The sequence below is a fragment of the Halyomorpha halys genome, unplaced genomic scaffold (assembly GCF_000696795.3).
Source record: "Halyomorpha halys isolate HHAL.00 unplaced genomic scaffold, Hhal_1.1 Scaffold541.1, whole genome shotgun sequence".
Taxonomy (NCBI): domain Eukaryota; kingdom Metazoa; phylum Arthropoda; class Insecta; order Hemiptera; family Pentatomidae; genus Halyomorpha; species Halyomorpha halys.
This window is the reverse complement of record NW_027112673.1, coordinates 516,690-538,667: the sequence shown is the minus strand read 5'-3', so window position 1 is coordinate 538,667 and position 21,978 is coordinate 516,690. Positions and strand designations below refer to the sequence as shown.

Genomic DNA, 21,978 nt, shown 5'->3' with positions numbered 1-21,978 from the left:
TTTTACTTGCTTATGTATTAATATTTCAAAGTAGTTGCAATCCTAGTGAAATCTTTAGGTATAAACAATTACTTTATTACTTGGTAGGAATAAGCAATAATTCAGTAGTCAAGAAAGAACCGAAATCGATTAAATGAGTTGACTAAACAAAAAAAAAATTAGAATCATAATAACCAATTCATAAATGATAGTTCTCCATTATTTTGCGGAAAGCCTAAAATAAACCTGTATTGTTTGTGAAAGCTACCAATTTCAATGCAATTCCGAGTTCCTTTGATTTTCTCTGGTTTAACTAAGTTTGATTTCAGTTCAAAAAACAATTGCTCCTCCACTCCTGTATTTTTTTTTCAAATTTTAATATCACCTTAGTTGTTCTATTAGATTTCATAGGAGATTCTTAAAATAAAGTATCTTAGACACATATTAAACATGATCCCGAATCATTATATAATATTGTAAAAAAAAATCTCAGATCTTCAAGATATTCAATCTCAACATACATGAATAATCGAACACAAAAATAATAAGGCGGAAATTCTGGGGGTGAAACAGTCTTTGACATCTGCTTCATTCGAGAGTTCATGTAAGTTTATTTTATGAATCAATTTATGAAAGACTCTCCCAAACGTGAATACTCCCGTCCATAAAATAAGTAATCTGGCCTTAAAGGAATTTTTAGAAAAATATATCGGGATAAAAAGTTCTGATGGAACTCTTCGGAAACATTAGCTTCAGAAAATTACACAATGTTTTAGTGAAAGCAGATTTTGTGACTCATCAATAGGACCACATCCAGCGTTGATAAAACTTCTGCTGATTGAGCCACAATGGTATCCTATTTGTCTTACCTGGAGTAGCTCAAAGCTCGTAGGAGGGCTCAGTTAGTAAATACAGCCTGATGAAATTGTAGAACGCGGGTCATGACTGATGATCGAGGAAGTTATTTATTTGAAACGTCTAGGTGACACTTCTATATTTCATTTGGAAGGTAAGTATAGTAATATTTATAACTATGAGCTAAAACCTTTTAAACTTTAAAGTTATTAATAATATCTATTTTGGTTCCTAAACTCTTGGGAATATTAGGTGTACTACCTTACAGTCAAAGAAGTTGTTACAAAAACTTATTACAAGAGAGAGGGAAAGAGAGGACAAAATTTAACATTTTGACCGGATTTTTGTTAGCTGTTCACAGTTTTTATTTCCTTTCGTACACTCAGTAAAAGTTACTTTTGTTCCAGTAACTCTTTTAAATGATAACATTAATCCGGTTTATCAGTTACAATGTGTTTTTCATATTGAAATTATGAATATTGTTCTGTATTCATAGAGTGAGCTTGGAATAAATAGCAAACACTAGTTGAGTTTTACTTGAATACAGATCGAGGGAATGATTGAACGTAAAAGAGGTCTATTAGGATTTAAATTTTACCAAATTTACTCCATTTTAAAAAATATGGAATAATTCATTTCGTACAATTAGTAGCTTTACAGATATTGAGCACTGAATGAAATTGAGCGAACATTTTAGGTTAAAAAATAAAATAAAATGAACGCCTTGTGGCGTGTAGCTGAAACAGTTTAATGTCAGATTTAACAATTCGTGTTTACTTCGGTAATTACTAAAAATGAAACCAATATCAAGTATATATAAATATGTTCTTCTTTTTTTAATTTTTCGCGATATAAAAAGTGGTCTTGGACCATTTTTCGATGACTTTCAACAGTCAAACCAGATGAATCATATTTTGAGGAAACACTGGAAAATGAGGAAAAAAATCCAGTTCATATTTATCCAATTATTGTTAAATGCATATCAATCAATGAACAGCCCCAAATCACTGACACTCCTCCATGTTTAACTGTTCCACCCATACTTTTCTATTCAAATACTGTGATTGGTTTTCTATTGACGATGATTCTCTGATCAGAATCACACCCTTCTTGGGCTGAAATAGTTTCGTGGCGCTCTCGTCAAACTAAAAAAATTGTGGCACAACCTTGGAGTGATTGAATGTTTAGGAAAAGAAGAAAGAACAGAGCAAAGTAAATGCAGGATGCACTGTATATTTGCTATTTTATTTTTTATTTTTTGTAATATTATAAGAAAGAGGCGTTCGCGTGCGACACCCCCTCATTCAATTGGGGCACCGAAGGATGTTAACGAATCTTTTTTTCTCTAATTGACTTGATCGATGGAAGGATTTTTTTCAGGTTACTCTTCGGCGATAACATTCTTTCCTAGGAATGCGAGGAACACAAATTGTGCGTTCAAAAGTCCTTCAAAATTCACTCGAAATGTTTCCGAATTGATTACTTTTTTAAAGATTTCCATTTTTTTTCCCCCGAAGATAAACTCGTTTTCCAATATTCGATTTTATACTTTTAAGTCCCGGTTTAAAAACTTCTTCCTTCCGTTTGAATATCATTTCCTTACAGATGAAGAAATGTTAAGGAAATAAAATTTTATGAAGCTATGTGGAAGTATTAACAGCTGATACAAGTGAACAATAAGAAATTACGATTTCCGAATACTTATGACACCTACATTTTGGATATTTTTCTACGGTAATTTTGAATACGTGTAGATTACAATTATTTTCTATGAATGTTGTTCTTTTTATGGAGTAGTGTCCTCCTAGTACTAACAAATGGCCAACAATTCGTAAAAAATGATAAATTAATAAAAAAAATTAGTAAATCTGAAAGTCCAAGCCATTGTCGAATACTTTTGACAATCAATGTAATTGATCACCGATTCGTTTTTTAACTGGCTTTGGTGTTTTTATGCTAAAAAAATAAAAGCATTTCCGTATGGCTAGTCCAAAAAAGTTCTAAAAAGTAATATAAAATAAAATTATTGGTAATTTGGAAGTTTCATCTCGTCAAACGATAAATAAATACCTCGCAATTAACTCCCCTAGTAAGTTTCACTGTTTTGTTATTTTAAAAATTGTTTGACAAGCTTTAACAAAAACAAACAAGCATTATAAATAGATGAAGGTGTACCTATAGTATTTTCGTAGGAGTTTAGAATATTACAGAGGAGCAATGCCAAAGTTATTTTATATATATTTAGGACAATACTCACATTCGCAATACATTTTAAGGTATGGGGGGAAGAAACTTATAGCATGATGTTGAAAAAGTACCTTTACAAAAACGTCCTAAAATTTAGTCCTAATATCTATAAATGGATTAAAATATCTGACACAATACTATTAATAAACAAATGTCTTTATTATTTATTTACGAACTCCACAACTTAGATAAAAACGAGAAATTAATATTGAAAAAATTGGTATTACTTTTTCCACTTCAATCCATTAATGATGAAGGATTGATAAACTGGTCAACAATATTTATCCATATTTATCTACAATTGCACAATTTTACACAAGAGAGATGACTCATAAGACAACAACTCGACAGTGTGGTTTATGTTACGATCCTTCTTACCAATTATTGATGTTTTTTTTTTCAATTTATTAAGCTAACGATTAGTTCTATATTAAAAATTTTATGGTAAGTTTATTGAGGATATAAATCTAAATAATATAAATATATTTAAATAACGTAAATTTGAAGTATGTTAACAGATACCTGCAGATGTGACAAGTTCAAAATATGGGTGTTGCGAAGTTATATAGTTTTTTAAAGTATATAGGTGCATTGCGGAAAGTTAATATTTCAGAAGAAGCTGATCAATACAGGTAAAATTAAAATTTTCATTAGGTCATGTTTTATGTTGAAGATATTTAACATTTTTTTGATTTTGAAATGAACACAAAGCCGTTATCTGTACACACTATTGTGTATTTAATTTTTTACCTTGCTAAGTTTGTTACTTTGGTATGTATATCAATCACAGTGATTAACTTTTTATCTCTGCTATAGTTTTTACTGACAAAATATTTTTTCTTAGATTACTGTGATAAGATAATAAGTTTTTTACCAAGTACATATTATTTACAAAACATTTAGCAAAACAAAATGTGTCTCTAAAAATATTCGTTCTGTTTTTTTTCATTTCCAACAGTATATTCACAATTTCATATATTCTATATTTAATAATTAATAATCTAGCCTGTGTATAATAATAGTCTAGAGGTCCGCTGCCTAATTTTATGTTGCAGTAGACAATTACTAAGTATTTATTATGATTCAATGATTAGTGTATTTAATATATTTTTAATATCTCTTTTGACTTAGTTGAGCATTGGGCATTTACTAGTGGATTCCATTCTTCTCTTTCATTTGTGATCCATTCTGCTTCTTACCAAATTTTCCTGAATGCACAAGTCCTTTTCTACTGGTTTATGCCATGTAACTCTTGGTCTTTCTCTTCTTTCCCTGGAAAGAGGAGGGGAAGGAGAGGAGGGGATCCACTGCAGGCCTTTTTTTAATTTTAATTGGTACTGTTTTGATCTTGATGTTATATATTATTAATAACTTTTCCTCATTTTCCCATTTTCTTGTTTTAGAAGAGATAAAAATCGATCTCCTGTTATAGCTGTTGATGGAATAAATTTAATGTATTCCTTATATAGTTATCATCAAATTTCATGGACTTATGGTGGACAATTAAAAGAATATATGGAACATTTGGAGTGTTTTATAGAATCTTTTCAAAGAGAAGGCATAGATCTAATTTTTTTTATGGATGGTGCCAATGTTATGTTTAATGTTGATAGATGGATTTGCAGAAAAAGACAAATGATCAATGAAGTGCATCGTTTTTTTGATAAAATTAAATATGGCATAAATTTAGATAATTTTTATACAAATGGAAGTTGCTTTGTTTTACCAAAAAACATTTGGGCTGTCACAATATTTGTATTAAAACAAAAAAAGTGCGAGGTAAGATTTTTAGACAATTCTTATGATCATAGTTTTTTTTTTTCTATTTTGATGGAAAGACATATCCTTGTGTTTAAAATTGATAATATGAATTAAAAATACAATTAAAACCTCTTCTTGATTTATTTTAGATTAAAATAACTGTTGCTGAATGTGACCGTGAATTGGCTTCATTTGGACGAGAGAATGACTGCATGGGTATACTTGCTGCAGATACTGACTTTATAATTTATGATACCGTAAAAGTATTCACTACTATAAGAATGGATCTCTATAAAATGAGTTTTTATGTTTATGAAAAAAGGGAGGTCCTGGTAGATCTCATGCTTAAATCTAGTGAACTGCCACTATTTGCGAGTTTGGTTGGTAATGATTACACGCTGTCAAAAGATTTGAGTTGTGTAAGTGCAAATTAAAATTTCAGAGTAAGATTTTGCTTTGTTATAATTTTGAAGAGGAAAAATCCTGAATCTTCTAAATGCACAAAGTTTTTTTTACAGATACTTTGAATGAAGGCAGAACTGAATTGCCATTTTGATATTGCCTTAAAGAATTTTTGTATAATATTTTTGGATTTTTTTCCAGTGAAAAAATTAATGCTTCTAGGAAGGTTTGCTTTACATTAAAAAAATGTGGATACCCTGGTAGGTTTAGGGTTCCTTTCATATCTAAATAACTGTAGTTTGTATAGCTTGAAAAGTAAAGAATGGGAAATTGTTCGCTCTGTACTTAACTAGAAAGCTGTTTTGTCAAGCAGTCAATGTCTTGACTTTTGTTTTGACATTGTAGCTTCTTTTACATTCTTTCAACCACATTTACTAAGTGTAAGTTTATTGTTATTTCAATCAATTAATAAAAAGCTTAAATATTACAAATTTGGTTTTTAATTTATTTATTGTTATAAAATAATCACATGCAATTTACTATTTATGATGGGGTTTGGTATTTTAATAATGAATCTTTGTAATTAACAAAAAAAGTCATTTCCTCCAAACATTTGATGTTTTACATTTTCAGATGTATAAAAAAAATCGGTCATCTGAAGTTTTTTACTTGAACATTATTGAATTTCTATTTATTTATTTATTTTTTCATTTGATTGATATTTCATGGATTTTTTAATTTATGAGATTTTTGACTGATATGATTGCTTAATTTACATAATGGTGGCTAAGCTGTGATACCTCATTACTCAGAAAAAAATTTTATACCATTTAACAAAAAAATTTAAATTAATCCTTCATTTTATAGAAATCTCTAATTCAGAAAAAAATTATACAAAATCCTATAAAACGATGGTTGAGATGAAATGGCTTTAGAATGATGTGTTGATTTATGATATTTTTTTTAATTCTTACAATCAAATTGCTAATTTTAATGAGTTACAAGATATCAAACTTAAGCAATGGTACTTAATGTAGTTATTGATAATGTGTTACAGTAATGAACTTTATTACTTTGATTAATAATAAATCCACTTTATCATTTATGCTAAATTTATGATTTGGGCATTGGTTACTATTTTTACATTTTAATTAGATCACATTCACCAGAAAGGAACGAATCCAGATGGAAACCGAACTAGGAAAAATGGATTTAGATTTCAATGCCATTTTATTCAAAGATTGAAATCTCAAATAGAACTATATGTATAATTATAACATAACTAACAGCACATTAAGCATATTTTATACAAATATGGTCCCTCAAACATTCGGTCTAATTCTATTTTTTGTTTTTGGAAAATAAAATTAGACTTCATTGAGTTTCATCAGTCAAGATTTGACCCTTGTGTTTGTGGGGAAATGATAATGAAATAGTGGTTTACATTGATTTTTAAGTAGATGATCATATCATTTATTCCAGTAATGAATCACTCAGAAATGTCAAAAATCAGCCAGAACAAAAGTTTTAGTTCTATGCCTTTGAATTTTGTAACATATCTTATTACTTCCATTAGTATGCATTTTAGATGGAATATATTCTATAATTTATATGCCTGTGTTTCCATTTAACTACATCTCTGTAGCATATGTATAAATAATTACACTGTTATAAAAATATCTATTTGAATTTAATGATTACTATAAACTATTTGATATTATATTATTTTTAGAGCTATTTCAACAAATGGAGTAGACCAGATAATGTGGTCCAAAAATTTCGTGAAACAGCTGCTTATATTAGAAAACTTAATTTGAAGATTCACTATAGTAAAATATTGAAGAGTGATATCTCAAAAATTTCTAAGGATTTTTTTGGAGATGAGAAAATGTCTGAGGTTCTACAAGAAAGCATTGATTTCTATAATATAAGATCAAAAAACAATGGTATGCTCTTCTTATTTAGAATTAGATTAGTACATTTTTTTTTCAACTTCAATCTTTGATTTCCTTTATATGGAATATAAAGTTAGGAGATATATTGTGATTATGAAAATTTTTCAAATTTTTATTGTAAATAAATGTTTTGATGTTCCCTGAGACCAAAGAACTAAGTCTCAAAAAATGGTTTGTGCGTGTCTGTTAACGGCCTAGTTCAAAACAAAAAGTCATATGAAACTAAAATTACATACTTTTTAAAACAATTTTGATCTCTTTTCTCTCAACTTTATTCTTATTTAGCATCCGACGTTTCGACCTCTCAGGTCATTCTCAAGGATTCCTTATTCTGTCTTCATTCCTTTTTTTTTTCTTAAAATTCATTACTGCCGGCTAATTGCCTTTGTCCCAATAATTTCTTCTATTAAATTATTTCCTAAATTTAAAACTTTCAATAACCACTTTTATGTTCATTAACAAACCCCAAACAGAACCTACCTTCAACGTTGAAACGTTGATATACGAATTGAAATTGGTATATCAAAAATGTTCAATTAAATGGTCCTTGATAATAATGAGGAGTATCCTCATTGAAACAGTTTGATTGGACTTAAATGCCAAATTTTCAAAATGGCTTCCTTAAAAGTGCTTTTATTATTTTTTTGTTTGAAATAATTAAATATCTCATATCTTTATTAATAATGAAAAATGTATAAATATAAACAATGAAAGGATTTGAGGAAATATTTTTTCGAAGTTGAATACTCGTGTCCAAAAATATGAATAGTAATATAGTATTATACACAGTTGAAAAGCCAAACTTTTAGAAAAAATATTACTTAACATAGAAAATTATAGAAGGTAATAGGGTATGACATAAAAGGCATAGATAAAAGAACTTTTTATACATGAGTTTGACTGAAAACTGGCAGAAACATGCTCAGTATGGTTTTCCGATTTCCATTGTGAGAACTGTTTTCATGTCACCGTAGTTATTAATTAATTGGTTTTAATTTCATTTTACTAATGTTATAAGCTTTTGTTGACAGGGTGACTAACAACATAAAATCATTTGTAGTATTTTCAATATTAATTCTGTATCACTTTAGTACTGATTAAATGCTCATTTGGAAAATTAGTACAAGAAAGTGTTGTCACAGTGAATAGTACAAAAATATCTGTTCTTAAACCAAGGATTAATTTCTACTCATAAAAGGATGGTAATTGAAGGTTCTCTCATGCGAGCAGTGCACTAGATTTTTTTTTCTCTATTTAATCAGATTAGTTTACTAAGTGAAACTTGGTATCTTATTGGTTCTATATAGCAATTAATATTAATATCATGATTAATTTTCAATGATAAATATGGGCTTTATGAAACAAGAAATTGTTTTTAGTTATTATTAATAAACCTCAATTTGCTGATATAATTTTTTATAATTCAAGTAAAACATTAATATGTTGCATGATGAAATAATCTAAAATTTTATTGTATAAAATAAAAAAAATCTCTACCATTACAAACCATGAAGGATCAGGGGTGCAGTACTTTGATATTATCAAAATATCAATATTTTTACTCCAATATTCCATATTTCAATATCAATACTTTGTAACCAATAACATCGGAATATCAATATTTTGACTCTGATATATCGGTTATTATACCGTTGTTATCAATTTTTCATATGTTTTGATTAAGTATGATATGAAATTGGTCCTTTTATGATTTGCTTTATTATTGTTTTATAATTACTATTTTTCTAATTTGTTAAATTTTCTATGTTTTAATATCAATATTTTGGAATATCTAGGTTTTAATATTAATATTTTAAACCAATATTGATATCAATATCAATATCTTGCTTCCGATATCCCATCCCTAGGAGTCAGTAGTCCATTGCTTTATCAATGAGTATAAAGTATATTGCTATTATTTTGGTAAAATAATGGTTTTAATGAGCTACCTTTGTACCAGTATAATCTGGGAAAAGAAATTATATCAAAAGGCCTTTAATACGATTTCGTTTCTATTTTTTTTCACAATTGGAATGTTTTTACATTCACTTTGTTTTCCAAAATTATTGTGGTCAAAGCGCGGTGAAGCAGCTCAAACGGTGGCCAAACCAGGAATAACACCCAGGAAGGTTCTGCTGTGCATTTGGTGGGACTATAAAGGAATTGTTTATTATGAGCTGCTTCCATATGGCCAAACACTTAATTTGGATCTTTATTGTCAACAAGTGTGTGTTTATTGTGACCGTTTGAAGTTAGCGATTGACCAGAAATGGTCAGAATTGCCCAACAGAAGAGATGTTGTGTTCCATCAAGACAAAGCCAGGCCACACACCATGATTGGGAAGTTTTGATGGATCCACCGTATAGTCCGGACCTGACACCAAGCGATAATCATATTTTTCTTGCATTGCAAAACTTTCTTGATGATAAGAAATTGGCCTCAAGAAAAGACACTGAAAATCGGTTACTAGCATTTTTGGCAATAGGGACAAAGACTTCTATGTGAGAGGCACTATGCAGTTACCTTTTAATGGCAACAAATTATAGAGCAGTGCATATTTGACCCAAATCGAACAATGCTAAACATGTTAAATAAAGTCTTGAAATTGAGATAAGTCTAATGCATGCACTAAAATTTGTGAAGTACTTTTTTATCTGTTACTTTTTCAATGCAATTAATTAGTAAACTCTATTTTTATTGCAATTATTGTAGTATAAGTACCATTTTATCATTTGTAGGTTTTGGTTCAGTAGCATGTGGTATATCTGATTATAAATGGCAATCGATCATCAGAATGTTTTATAAAGAATTTCGCTCTAGTGGTGACATTTTAGATATTTTATTTAGATATTGTTTTCAAGATTGTGCCTCATTACAAGACTTCAGGTGCACAGATATTCCACCTGTTTCAAAGGTAAGCCAAAATTGTGTTTTGATAATTAAATTTTAAAATATTGGTTCTTATGCATTCTTACAGAAAGGGTAAAAGTCGTGTCCTGACCATTTGTAGTATCCCATTTGTTAGAGCCACCTCAAATCGACTATGTCTTTTTGTTGGAAGGCTTTAAAATGAACACAAAACAAACTGGCTCGGATTAAACATTTATTTGGTTCAATTTAAACGTTTTAAAAACTAAAACTAAAATAAACAATATATGACTAATAATGAATATAAGTAAAAATAAAAAATAGAATAGTTAGATAAATTATGAAAATGACAATAAAATAAACTAATTTACAAATAAACAAATAAATATATAAAATAAATACTAGTCGATGTAAGTTTGCTCCACTCCGATAGGTCAGAGGAAGAGTGCTGCCGATATGTGTAGGTCGCAGTTCTGGTAGCTAAATAAACTGCTGCAATGATCCAGAGTTGGTGTAGTGGCTCATCGATGGTCCAAATATCCAATAGTCGTGTTAATGTATTGGGCGAGCCGACAAAATGAATGCAGACAGGGCTGGTTACACACGTTCCTGGCCACTAATTATCCGGAACTCATATCAATTATGAAACACAGAAGTGGTCTGGTTTCAAACTGTAATGATGGTTAACTCACTAAAAATGTCCAAACTATTAAACTATAAACGCAGACAGGGGTAGCTTAGACGCTACCATGGCCACTAATTAGCCGGAACTGCCCTAAAAAACTAAGACGGTCGGTCCGTTGCTAGGTGACGCCTTAGGAAAAATCATCAGCCCCTAGCAACTGTCTCTATTACTCATTATAACACACAAATATAATTACATTTTCTTTCTTTCCAAATAACTAAATCTAAATAAAACAATACAAATAAAAATAGATGTAACTAAATTAAATACTAATAAAACTCAAATACTATTTACAAGGTAATTATATTATGGCATTAACACCATTTATGTTTTCAGAGCTGGCAACATTTCTTGATTGTAGTAAAAAACTGTACCTAAAAGTGAAATTTTTCTTTTAGATTATAATATTTCTTTTGTATAGAAAACCAGTTAAATCTGTCAATAATTCATGGCACTGTCCTGTCTAGTTCTTTCAAAATAATAAATTAAGTATAATGCCTTTTCTTTGCAAAAATTGTGAAACCAGTAGGATTTCCTAATAATTTGGCAGGCCCATCTTCATTTCCCACCATTTTGGATTCATTCTATCACAGTCTGAAACAAATGAACAGATAGTTGTCCAATGGTCTGAAGCAGTGTTGTCATCAACAGTGCTGTTTTATTAATATTTATATTTGCAAAGTATTTAGGTTACAAATCAACAATTTAATTACAAATCAAATAATAAAACCAATTTTTTAGAACAATGCCCTTTCTAAAATCTATTTTATTATTTATTTTTTTAAAATTGTTTGCATCACTCCAACCACACCTATATTAATCAAATGTCTTCTTTAGTCATATCTTTGATTAAAATATTTACCAGTTGGCCTTCAGTCATTCTGTGTATGATTTGGAATTCTCCTTTTTTGACTGCATCTTTGACAAGGTGGAACTTACTAACAATATGGCTGGTCCCTCTTCCTTTTCTACTAGTTTGGATCCAACTATAACGTTCTGCACCTACCTGTGTCTGCTGAAACTTTTAATTTCCCATCTTTTCTGTGTATTTTTAATTTAAAGTTTTTTCTCCACTGCAAACATCTTATTAATCTTTCAATGGCTAGCCAATGGATTTTCCTAGAGTATAAGTTGAATTGGGAAAGTTTACTTATGGTGTATGCAATGTCATGTCTGTGGTACCCAGCCAAGATCCAATATGCTCTCTATAGTGTAATATCCTCTTTTGGAGTGAATGGTTATTTTTTATGCATAAAAGGTTTTTAATATATTTTTATTTTATGTATCGTTCATTTGCTTTGTTAAACCAAAAAGAAAGCTAACCAATTTTGTTCAGTCAAGTATAGAGTGGAAACATCGTTAAATAAAGCTAAGATGGCGGCACCATTCTGAAGTTGGTTAAATGGCTGTCATGTTGAACAGATTCAAATATATTTACCTTCCTATCAAAATTTGAAATAACAGTACATTCAAGAAAAAATAGAAGTTGATACTAAATGTTAAAGAGTAATATTCAGAAAGAAAATCATGTGCAAAAATCCAAAACTGTTGTGCTACAATCGATGTTTACATGGAACATGGAGACAGGACGTTTGGTTTGGGGAAGGCATTCTTGGTTTGGATTGGCTAGAGGGAGGACATATCCTGAATGCAGGAGGTCTTGAACATCGTTTGGCTCTCTCAATGGCATATCTAGAAAAAGAAGACATCAAAGGAAAATCCAAGACGAATCAGATACTTCTTTGTTTGAGTTTGAATCACCGAGAGTTTGTTTGTGTGTTGAAAACTGTAAGAGGACCAATGCTTTGTTTAAAGACAGTGTTGGTTTGTGAAATAGAAGTCATCAAAAAACATCAGTCATCATAGAAGAGCATAAATTGGTTAGTGTTGCTCAACATATAATTAAATAAAATTGTAAAAGTGTTGTTAAAGATATGTGTTCTGATTGCCTAGAACCCCCCACCCCCCTGAGATTAAGAGTCTGAAATGTTATGAAATTCACCATTCTGTTTAATATTAAAGCTTTAATTTGAACCTAAGCTATTCTTAGTATTTGAGAATAAGTAAAAACTATCAATTTTCCTTTTTATTTCATTTGAAATAATTTTAGAATATCACAATAGGTTGCTTCTGACACAGGTAGTGAATTTTTATATCCCTTCAAATATCCACTTACTATTGATTACTTTCTTATAAGTTGGCCGGTGTACTTCTTCCCACACCTTCAAATCCTCTGTGTTTATCATTTCTTCTTAAAGGGTTCTCCAAGAAAACTATACTTTTTTCTCATAAAAATCATATTTTATTTTCAAAAACAACTACTTATACAGAGAAAAACGTATCAGAGGAATTTCCTTTTATTAACCCCTTTTTTGTTTACTTATTTTTTATAAATAAAATATTTATTGTTTGGATGAGCATTGAATTTTAATTTAAGTTTTTAAGTACTCTTAATTTTTTTAACTTGATTGGAGTGTTTCTACATTATTGAAAACGTGAATTACTCTCTTTTATTTTTATTACTGTAGAATTCAGATTGATTATGGAATTTCTTTGAAATAAAAAAGTAAATATATTTATTATAGGAAGATAGTCCGGGTATCAGTAAATAAAGATATTAAAATAGTGTTAGAAAACAATTTATTGTTGACCAATGTTTTGCCCCACTTTGCAGGGCTGTCAGATTGAAACGAAGATGAAAACTGAATTGAGTTGTCATCTTCATTTCAATTGACAGCCCTGCAAAGTGGGCCGAAACGTTGATTAACTATAAATAGTTTTCTTCTACTATTTTGGCACCTTTATTGATTGCTACCTGGACTATCTTCCTACAATCTACTTCATACGGTAAACAATCTTCTTCCAATATAAATATATTTATTTTCTAATAATTGTTCAATAAAATACAAAAAAAACAAAACAAAAAAGTACTAATTTAATTATTAAACACAAATTAATGATTGTTGGAGCGCATAAGTATTTAATAAAGTAGGTTCATAATATGGGTGGGCTAATATATATTTTTTATTTACTTTTTTTTGGCGTATTTTAAACTTTTGTAGGTTTTGAAAGAGCTTAGAAAAAAAATGTATGGCATCCTTTTATTTGAAAAACCAGGTTCAAAAAAAGTAACAGAGTGGCTTATTGATGGCTATGAGAGCTTGGCTAAACCAGATGAAGTTTGTCCACAATTTCCTACTGGTAATTAAAAACACAGCTTCTTTACTTTATTCATAAAATTATAATTATTAAAAATTTTATTAGTAATTTTTTTATTACTTTCCCATTTAAGTTTGCAAAGAAAGTTACCTTATTTTCTATTTCCTACCCTTCTTAATATATTATATTTTTTCCTCCTACTGAATTACTTATGAAAAATTAACAGTTAATAAAGTAAATTAATTATATAGAAGTTAAAAAATATTATAATTTAACAATCTAATTATAAAAGGATTTATAAACTAGTTAAGTATAACACTTCATCTTAATTATAAAATCCATCTTCTATAGATAACTTAGAAATAGACTACTCACTACTTAGCTTAAGGAATTAAATGTAATTAATGGACTATGTGTATTCTAACTGTAGTTTGAAATGTGCCTTGAATACTAGGTATTGTTTTGTCTTGGGTATATGGCTGTATTCATAAAACAGCCATTATTTATTAACTTCTAAACTGAATACTACAAGATTACTTAGGCTGCTTTACTGTATTGGGCCTTATAATAATAATAATAAAGGCCTAACGAACCTGAAGGTTCGATGCCGATACCACCAAACGCTCTCTGCATACATCCTTGCAGTGATGCCTCTCCAAACCCAATTCCACTAAATCAGTTTTAACCCAATCCTCCCATCTACGTTTCGGTCTACCCCTTGGACGTTTACCCGTTGGTTCAGTGTTTATTAACATTTTAGGGATCTGCTCATTACTAAGCCCTACAATCTTACATACCCATCTTATACGCCGCAATGGTATAACTTGAATTATATTTACCGTGTGTAGGTCTCTTAATTCAGCGTTGTGTAATCTTCTAAATTCTCCCGTTAATTCATCCTTTTTCAGTCCGAATATTTTGCGTAATACTTTATTTTCGAAAACCTTAAGACGCTGTTCATCTCTTAGTGTGAGGGGCCACGTCTCACATCCATAAAGAACAGTGGGAAGGATAATAGTTTTGTAAATTCTAATTTTTAAGTTTTTCGATAGAAGGCGCGAGCTAAGCAGTTTTGAAATTGAGAAATAACAAGCATTTCCCGCCTTCAACCTAGCTTTTACTTCCTCATCAATTTCGTTTTTTCTAGTTACCGTAGAACCTAAATATTTAAACCTATCTACCTGTTCAAACGTATTTCCTCCTATATCTATATCACCGAAATTGCTTGCGTTTCTACTGCTAACCATGTATTTTGTTTTATCCATATTTATTTTAAGACCTAGTTCCTTACTGGCGTTTATTAGCGTGGTTGTATTTAGTTTCTTATTATAGTTTCTTTGTCATCACCCAATAATACCAAATCATCTGCATACCTAACTATTTTACCATCCAAAGCTAAACCCTTTTCGGTATTCATCACACTTTTGATGATGTATTCTAGTGCTAGATTAAATAAGATAGGTGATAAAGAATCACCTTGTTTTACACCCGACCGGACCTGGAATTTCTCAGAATAATGATTACCGATTCGTACCTTATTAAGCGTTTTGGTCATGTACATCCGTATGAGATTTACTAATTTCTTAGGTATTCCCTGTTCAATCAGAATATTATACAGTTTCTGGCGGTCAATAGAATTGTAAGCCTTTTGGAAATCTATATAAAGCTGATGAACTACCCCATTGTATTCCAATTTTTTCTGCAAGATTTGCCGAAGGAAAAAATTTGATCAATAGTTGAACGATTTCGTCTAAGACCACATTGGTAGTCTCCGATAATTTCTTCAGTTTATTGGGCCTTAAGTACAAGTTATTTATATTTTGTTTACTTACTTTTTGTCAATTCATAGTTGAAAAAATCTTGCAAATGAAAAAATTATATGAGATAAATCATAGTCGGTGTAATAACAAGAATTAGGAAACGCCCCATGCTATTGGTAGTCAAAGTTTTAAACTTATGATCTATATTTTCTAAATGATTTTGGTTGAATCTTGAGACATTTAAGCAGTTAATTTCATAGAGATTGCTCTTAATAAGCTTTGCAGTTTAGTATATTTTGGTACATAAATTAAATGCAGAATTAATGGTGGTTGTTAATTTAGCTTCTAAGATGTTATAAAAACCAAGCAATGACTGGTAAGAATCTGATTTATTACTTAACTGATTTTTATAAAAAATTATGGTTTCAATTTTAATAAAACAGAAATATTAAGGAAAATAAAAAGAATATAAAAGGGTTGTAAGATTGCTAAGATTCATGAATTATTGGTGCTCTGAATCAATTGTTTATTTCTTGGAATTTCCCCAAAACTATAGGTGGTCATCTTTGGTGATTCCATCTTGATTTCTCATCAGAATACTCTCCTTGGTTCCTTTAATCTTTGTATAATGAGATATGTTATTTCAGATTTGAATTATCAAAAACATTAATATCTATTTTTCCTTACAGTTCACCATCCTGGTTTATTTTCCCTTCTTAAAGGCCACAACAAAGAAGCTAATTGGATTCTGCTTGGGGATACTTTTGATTTAGACCCTAGTTATTTGAAAAGTATGCAGGAATATTTGTTAATTCCAGCACTTGCATTTCGATATCTGAAGGTTGGTAGTACACCTTTTTAAACTAAAATTATAATATGTATCAACTTATGTGAATATGTTTGTGGGTGTGCATATGCATGAGTTGGACATAACCCTGAACAAAAATGTATATCTCTTCAACCACGAAGATTTAAATTGGTCAGTATGATTTTTAATATCAGGAGAACTATTCAAAAAGTGGGTGGTGCTCTTATGAATCAGGGATGGTTTTATAAAAAAAACATGAAGAGTGCGTTTTCTAATGGATGCCGCTGGCAAACAGACCTAAAATAAAGGAAACAACATGTTTGTCCCATTGCTGTTGTGATACAAGAACAGTTCCTGTGAATTGAGCCTTTCTGCATACTTCCCAAAGTAATGGCAAAATGGCTCCTTCACTTACTACCTTAATCATCCCATGAACTCAGGTCCCAAGAAGCTAATGTTGTGGACCAGTCACATGGTGATGATTCTTCCTTTTTACTGTATTGCGATTAAAAATAAATCATTTCATTGTAGTGGTCTTGAGCATTTTTACTATTTAAAATTTTATGTAAACTCATCTTTATTTGGGCTGTTCGCTGTTGATTGCTACAGAAGCGAACATCATTATGAGTAATTATTAATATTTTTAAATAAGACTTATTGAAAGTGCTAAATGACACTTCAAGGTTATAACTATTGAACTAATAGTAAGCATAAAAAAAAAAAAGAACCAGTGGCAATTTTTCTTCTTATCTTGAACAGTGGTTCTCAAAGTGGGTGCCACAAGTTCGCTACAAGGGTGTTACAAAATTTTGCAATAAATTAAAGTTTTTAATTTATAAAATAATTTGAAAAAAATTATGTTGGTTTTTATTGCAGTTCTATGCATTTTATATTTCTATTTTATTTAATCCTATGTTTTATTATTTCACTTATGATAAAAAAGTAATAAATTGGGTGTTGTGAGTTTAGTTTAATAATTTCACTTTGCCACCAGACAGGGGTGAGAACCACTGTAATGAATAAATTCTTATCAATAAAATAAATGAGTAAAGTAACCAACATAAGTTAACTAACTAACAATCTTAATGTAACAATGTTTTCCAGGATAAAGTTATCATTCTTAAATGGGAAATGAATGCATTAATATTATCAGCCATACTTGTTAGATATTTCAATGCAAAGCAATTGAGATGGATTAAATTAGATCAAGTAATGTCAAGGCCTATTAGACTTTACAATTTAGTTACTTGTTCCTATGAAGCTGTATTTACAATTTTTCAGATTTTTGGAAATCTCATTTCTGATGAACTGGTAAGTTAAATTGCTTTAATTGAATTTTTTATTATTATTTGATATTTACTTTGTCATATAAGGTCTATTGTCCACCAAGAGCTGAGCAAACCTAAAAAAGGTGGCTACAGACATATCATCAAATTCAATGAAACTTTTGTGGTGATATTAGATTGAAAAATATTAGACATGTGTCCAAGGGTTCTTTCTCATGGGCCTAGGAGCCAAGAAAAAAATTATGTTATTTTAGAATTTTTTTTTATTATTGTATTTCACCTATTCTCTGCTTGGTTTAATGGAAATTAAATACCAATTGATTTGTTTTATAATTCAGAAGAAAACCAAAAGATTGCTGATCTTATTAAACGAGTGTAAGTGTATAAAAAATTATCATAACGATAGCATGCTCTGCTTCAGTTTAGATGACCTTAAACCACTTCTAAGTTTCGTGGAGATAAGTGGAGTCATCTTGAAGTTATTAAAATTTTTGAAAAAAAAATTGATGGTTCAAGTTGAAAAATGTGAAAAAATAATTAATTTTATGGTTACTATTTAATGGAATAGGAGGCAAGTAATAAACTAAGACTTTTGTTTTGCGATGTACAAAAACATAACATATTGTCATTTGTTTTAAATGAGTTTTTTATGTACAAAATCACAAAAACTAAAGTTGCCTCCTGTAAAGTAGTTTATAAACAATTTTATAAAGAAAAAATGCTCGAAAATCCTCAAATACAAAATCAGAATATCGCAGAAACGCTTAACATATCACATGCAAGTGTCTTAAATCATTTGGGGGCTGCAGGATATGTTTCTCGAAGTATGTATGGGTATTTATATGAGGGTTTCTCACAATTTGACGGAAAATAATTTATTGGACCGCATATTCATTAGCGATTCCCTCCTAAAATGCAATGTTAATGATTCATTTTTAAAGAGGGTGATTATTGGGGATGAAAAGTGGGTGCTGTACAATAATATTGTGAGGGAAAAAAAGTGACCTGCTGTTAACGACTCCAAAAGCAGGATTATATCCAAAAAAGATTATGCTGTGCATTTGGTGAGATTGGAAAGGTGTCCTTTATTTTGAGCTCGTCCCGCCCAACCAGACCATTAATTCTGCAGTATATTGTGCCCAGCTGGAACAATTAAATACAGGGTGAATTGGTGATTCAACATCGGTAAACTAGTTTTTTTAGTTAGCTTAGCATAAATCAAAGATGATATGATTTAGTGATAAAAAAAATAGATGAGCATGTTTAATTGATTATTGTGTTGACTGTAAAATTTTATCAAATTTTAACTATGAGAGCCTAGTAGGCTATGCTATGCTAGCTCAGCTTTGATCTTGGGCGACAGCCGGCCTTAATATTGGTATCAGAAATTTTGTAATTGTTTAGTCTATTTTATGTTTATATTTTGTGCTTACATATTTAAATATCTTCGCTCCCATTGAATATACAGTCATGTTGGCTGGTGATTAAATGAGTTAGATTTTTTGCTATTTTGAAAAATGCTATGTTATTCCCTCATCTTATATGAATCTTTAACTAAGGAACAAAAGTGTTTGGGAAACATCACAGTATAATATTTCAACAATTGTCCATGTCAAACTTTTAAACTTGTTAACCTAAAAGTGAAGATTGTTATCATTGCCACTTATACACTCAAGCTACAGATATATCATTGGTTATGTAAAAAGGGCGAATTACACAAAGTGGGCATTTTTGGAAATTTGCCTTTTTAATGGAATAATCATTAATAAGAATTAGTTTAATAATGTGAATTACTCACACAAAAAAAGTCTCCTTCAACATTATATTTTCTTCTCATCTTCCCTCCCCTTCACCTTATTCTTCTCTATTTTATCATTACTATTAAATTTTGTTATAATTTTTTTTTAAAGGCACTTCCTAGCAATTATCAAGATGGAAAATTATTTCATTTGGTATATCATTTGAGTATTGAAGAACACATGTCTTTAAAAGAAATATTGAATAATATATTTGATTCCTATTTGAAAAATCATAAAAAGGAAATTGTAAGTTATTAAAATTGCATATTCATTATTATTATTCTAAATATCAAATACCAGGATCATTCTGTATCAAATCACCCTATGAAAAATAAATTTTGAATCTGCATGTCTGAAATTTACATTTTTTTTTTTTGTATATTTGTTACATAAACTAAATACATTACAAATCTATTTTTTTAATTTTAATTGTTTTGGATCATAAAATGTTCATAGATTTACAACTGATGGTACCAAAAGAATGTTTGATAGCTCATTTTAAAGGTTATTATATGTGCTTATTGATTTATTAATATGTAAAATATCAACCCCAGAACAAGAAATTATTTTTACTTCTTTGAAAAAACACCATATTAGATTTTTATTTACGTATGTTATTAAGGTTTATGTTGGTTAAGTTTACGTCGAATTTCATAGAGGAGAAAAAATAGGATTACGATGAAATAAAATTTAGATGTTGGAGGTTTTAGAAGTAGAAATAGGTGCTATAATTAATCATATGGATCATTCTCCATAGAAGCGACAGTTTTATATCCAGAGCGTTTTCCGAGCCATATTATAATTTTTCAACTTAACAACACCTTTTTATTCTTTTATTTACTTTACCTAGAACCGATTTTTAAAAATTTTTCTGTTAGTTCTTTCATTAGAATAAAGTAAAATAAATTAGGATTCTCTGTAGCTCAGATGGTAAGGCCTAGGTCTATGGTTCTGAGATCTACAAGTGGAGCCGGTTCGAATCCCGGCCTGGGGTGTTGACTTTTTCATTAAGTGGGGATCTCACAAAATGAAGAAGTTTACCCCGTACCATGGTTAGAATAGGTTGGTCACTTGTAGATAACTAGGAAAACATCACCTTCGCTGTGGATTGCATTAAAAAAAAAAAAAAAATGAACAGTTAATTCAACATTTACCTGCTCTATCCAGCATCAGCTTTCATAATATGATTAGGATTTTTCTAAGGGTGAATCAGGAGGATGTGCTCCCATCGCTCCTCAGTAAATCTCTGGAGATTCGATTTTAGGGGCTTAAGAACAAAAATAAAATTAAGAACCAAAAATTTTCATTTTCAAATCCCAAAAGATTTTTTAAATAATATAAATCACATTATTTTGCTGAAATGTATGATCAATAATTTTATAATTGTAAAAAGATACTACTTTTGGAAAAAAAAACCACATATTTTATTTCTTCCATAAAACTTACCTTACTTGTTTTTTGGAGCAATAAACTCATTCTAATTATTTCTCTGAAAGTTTGTACTTGAATGAAAAATGTTATATTCAGTAATATTATCGAAGATCTTCCTCTAAAAAGTTTGTAACTGACATTTTTCAAACTTTTCATTATGAATTAAGGACTGATTCATGCTAGCACTAATCAGATTAGATCGGGAAGAATTTTTTAGCCAGAAAAATTATTTTGTTAAATTTTGAAGTTATAACCTCTTTAGAGGGTATCGACTAGAGGAGATCTTTTCAATTTTAAATATTAATTTATATATTTTAATATCCTCTTTTTTAATAAATAGTTATGTTTTTATGTTTATGTATCTACTTTTCAGTATGGTTTATATTGTTGTAATGAATAAAAAAAAAACCAGCTAACCAATGTTATCAGAAGCATCAGTGGAAAGAAGGATCATTCAATATGGCGGTATATGTCCTTTCGAAGTCTTTTGAATTACTGCTATGCTGAATATGTGGATTGAAATTTATCAACTTTTGTTGTTACTCTACCATAATTATAGAAACAGAATAATATAAGAAGAAATATAAGACAAGAACAATTATAAATAAAACATTTTCATCGCGAATTATAGCAAGTAAATTCAAGTGATTGTACTACAATCGATTTTTTTTAATCGACAAGGAACGTTGAAGGTAAAATAAAGGAAACGCGCACTCTGAGTTTAGATTGCCTGGTGAGAGGACGTCCGTCGGCTGGAAGCGGGAAAGATTGGAAGCCATTGTTGTGAGAGAGACATAGCTTTTTGGAAGGACTGGAAGCCATTTTGATGGTAGGAAATAGAGTGATAGAAAATAAGATACCAAGAATCATCAAAAGAAGATTGTGAAATTGGTTAGTTTTGTTATACCTAAATTTAAATACCTGTGTGAAATAGATATTAATTTAATTAAGTGTGAATTGTAAAAGTGTCTGTTTCTGATTG

The 21,978-nt window shown here is 29.7% G+C and overlaps 1 protein-coding gene across 4 annotated transcripts in view; it reads left to right on the top strand.

The window, feature by feature from the left end:
- The first annotated feature begins 920 nt into the window (after positions 1–920).
- LOC106684074 (uncharacterized) overlaps positions 921–21,978 on the top strand; it is a 41,774-nt gene continuing 20,716 nt past the window's right edge. The window contains exons 1-10 of one of the 4 annotated variants that reach the window (XM_014425929.3): positions 921–988; positions 3,600–3,713; positions 4,485–4,860; positions 4,992–5,261; positions 6,977–7,190; positions 9,939–10,114; positions 13,816–13,954; positions 16,362–16,513; positions 17,585–17,791; positions 19,677–19,811. In XM_014425929.3, coding sequence (XP_014281415.1) covers positions 3,628–3,713; positions 4,485–4,860; positions 4,992–5,261; positions 6,977–7,190; positions 9,939–10,114; positions 13,816–13,954; positions 16,362–16,513; positions 17,585–17,791; positions 19,677–19,811 — 1,755 coding nt within the window. In that variant the 5' untranslated portion in view covers positions 921–988; positions 3,600–3,627. Of the gene's footprint in view, positions 989–3,361; positions 3,526–3,588; positions 3,714–4,484; positions 4,861–4,991; positions 5,262–6,976; positions 7,191–9,938; positions 10,115–13,815; positions 13,955–16,361; positions 16,514–17,584; positions 17,792–19,676; positions 19,812–21,978 lie in introns of those variants that run through there. The other 3 variants (XR_010844261.1, XM_014425927.2, XM_014425926.2) reach the window with 3 other exon arrangements.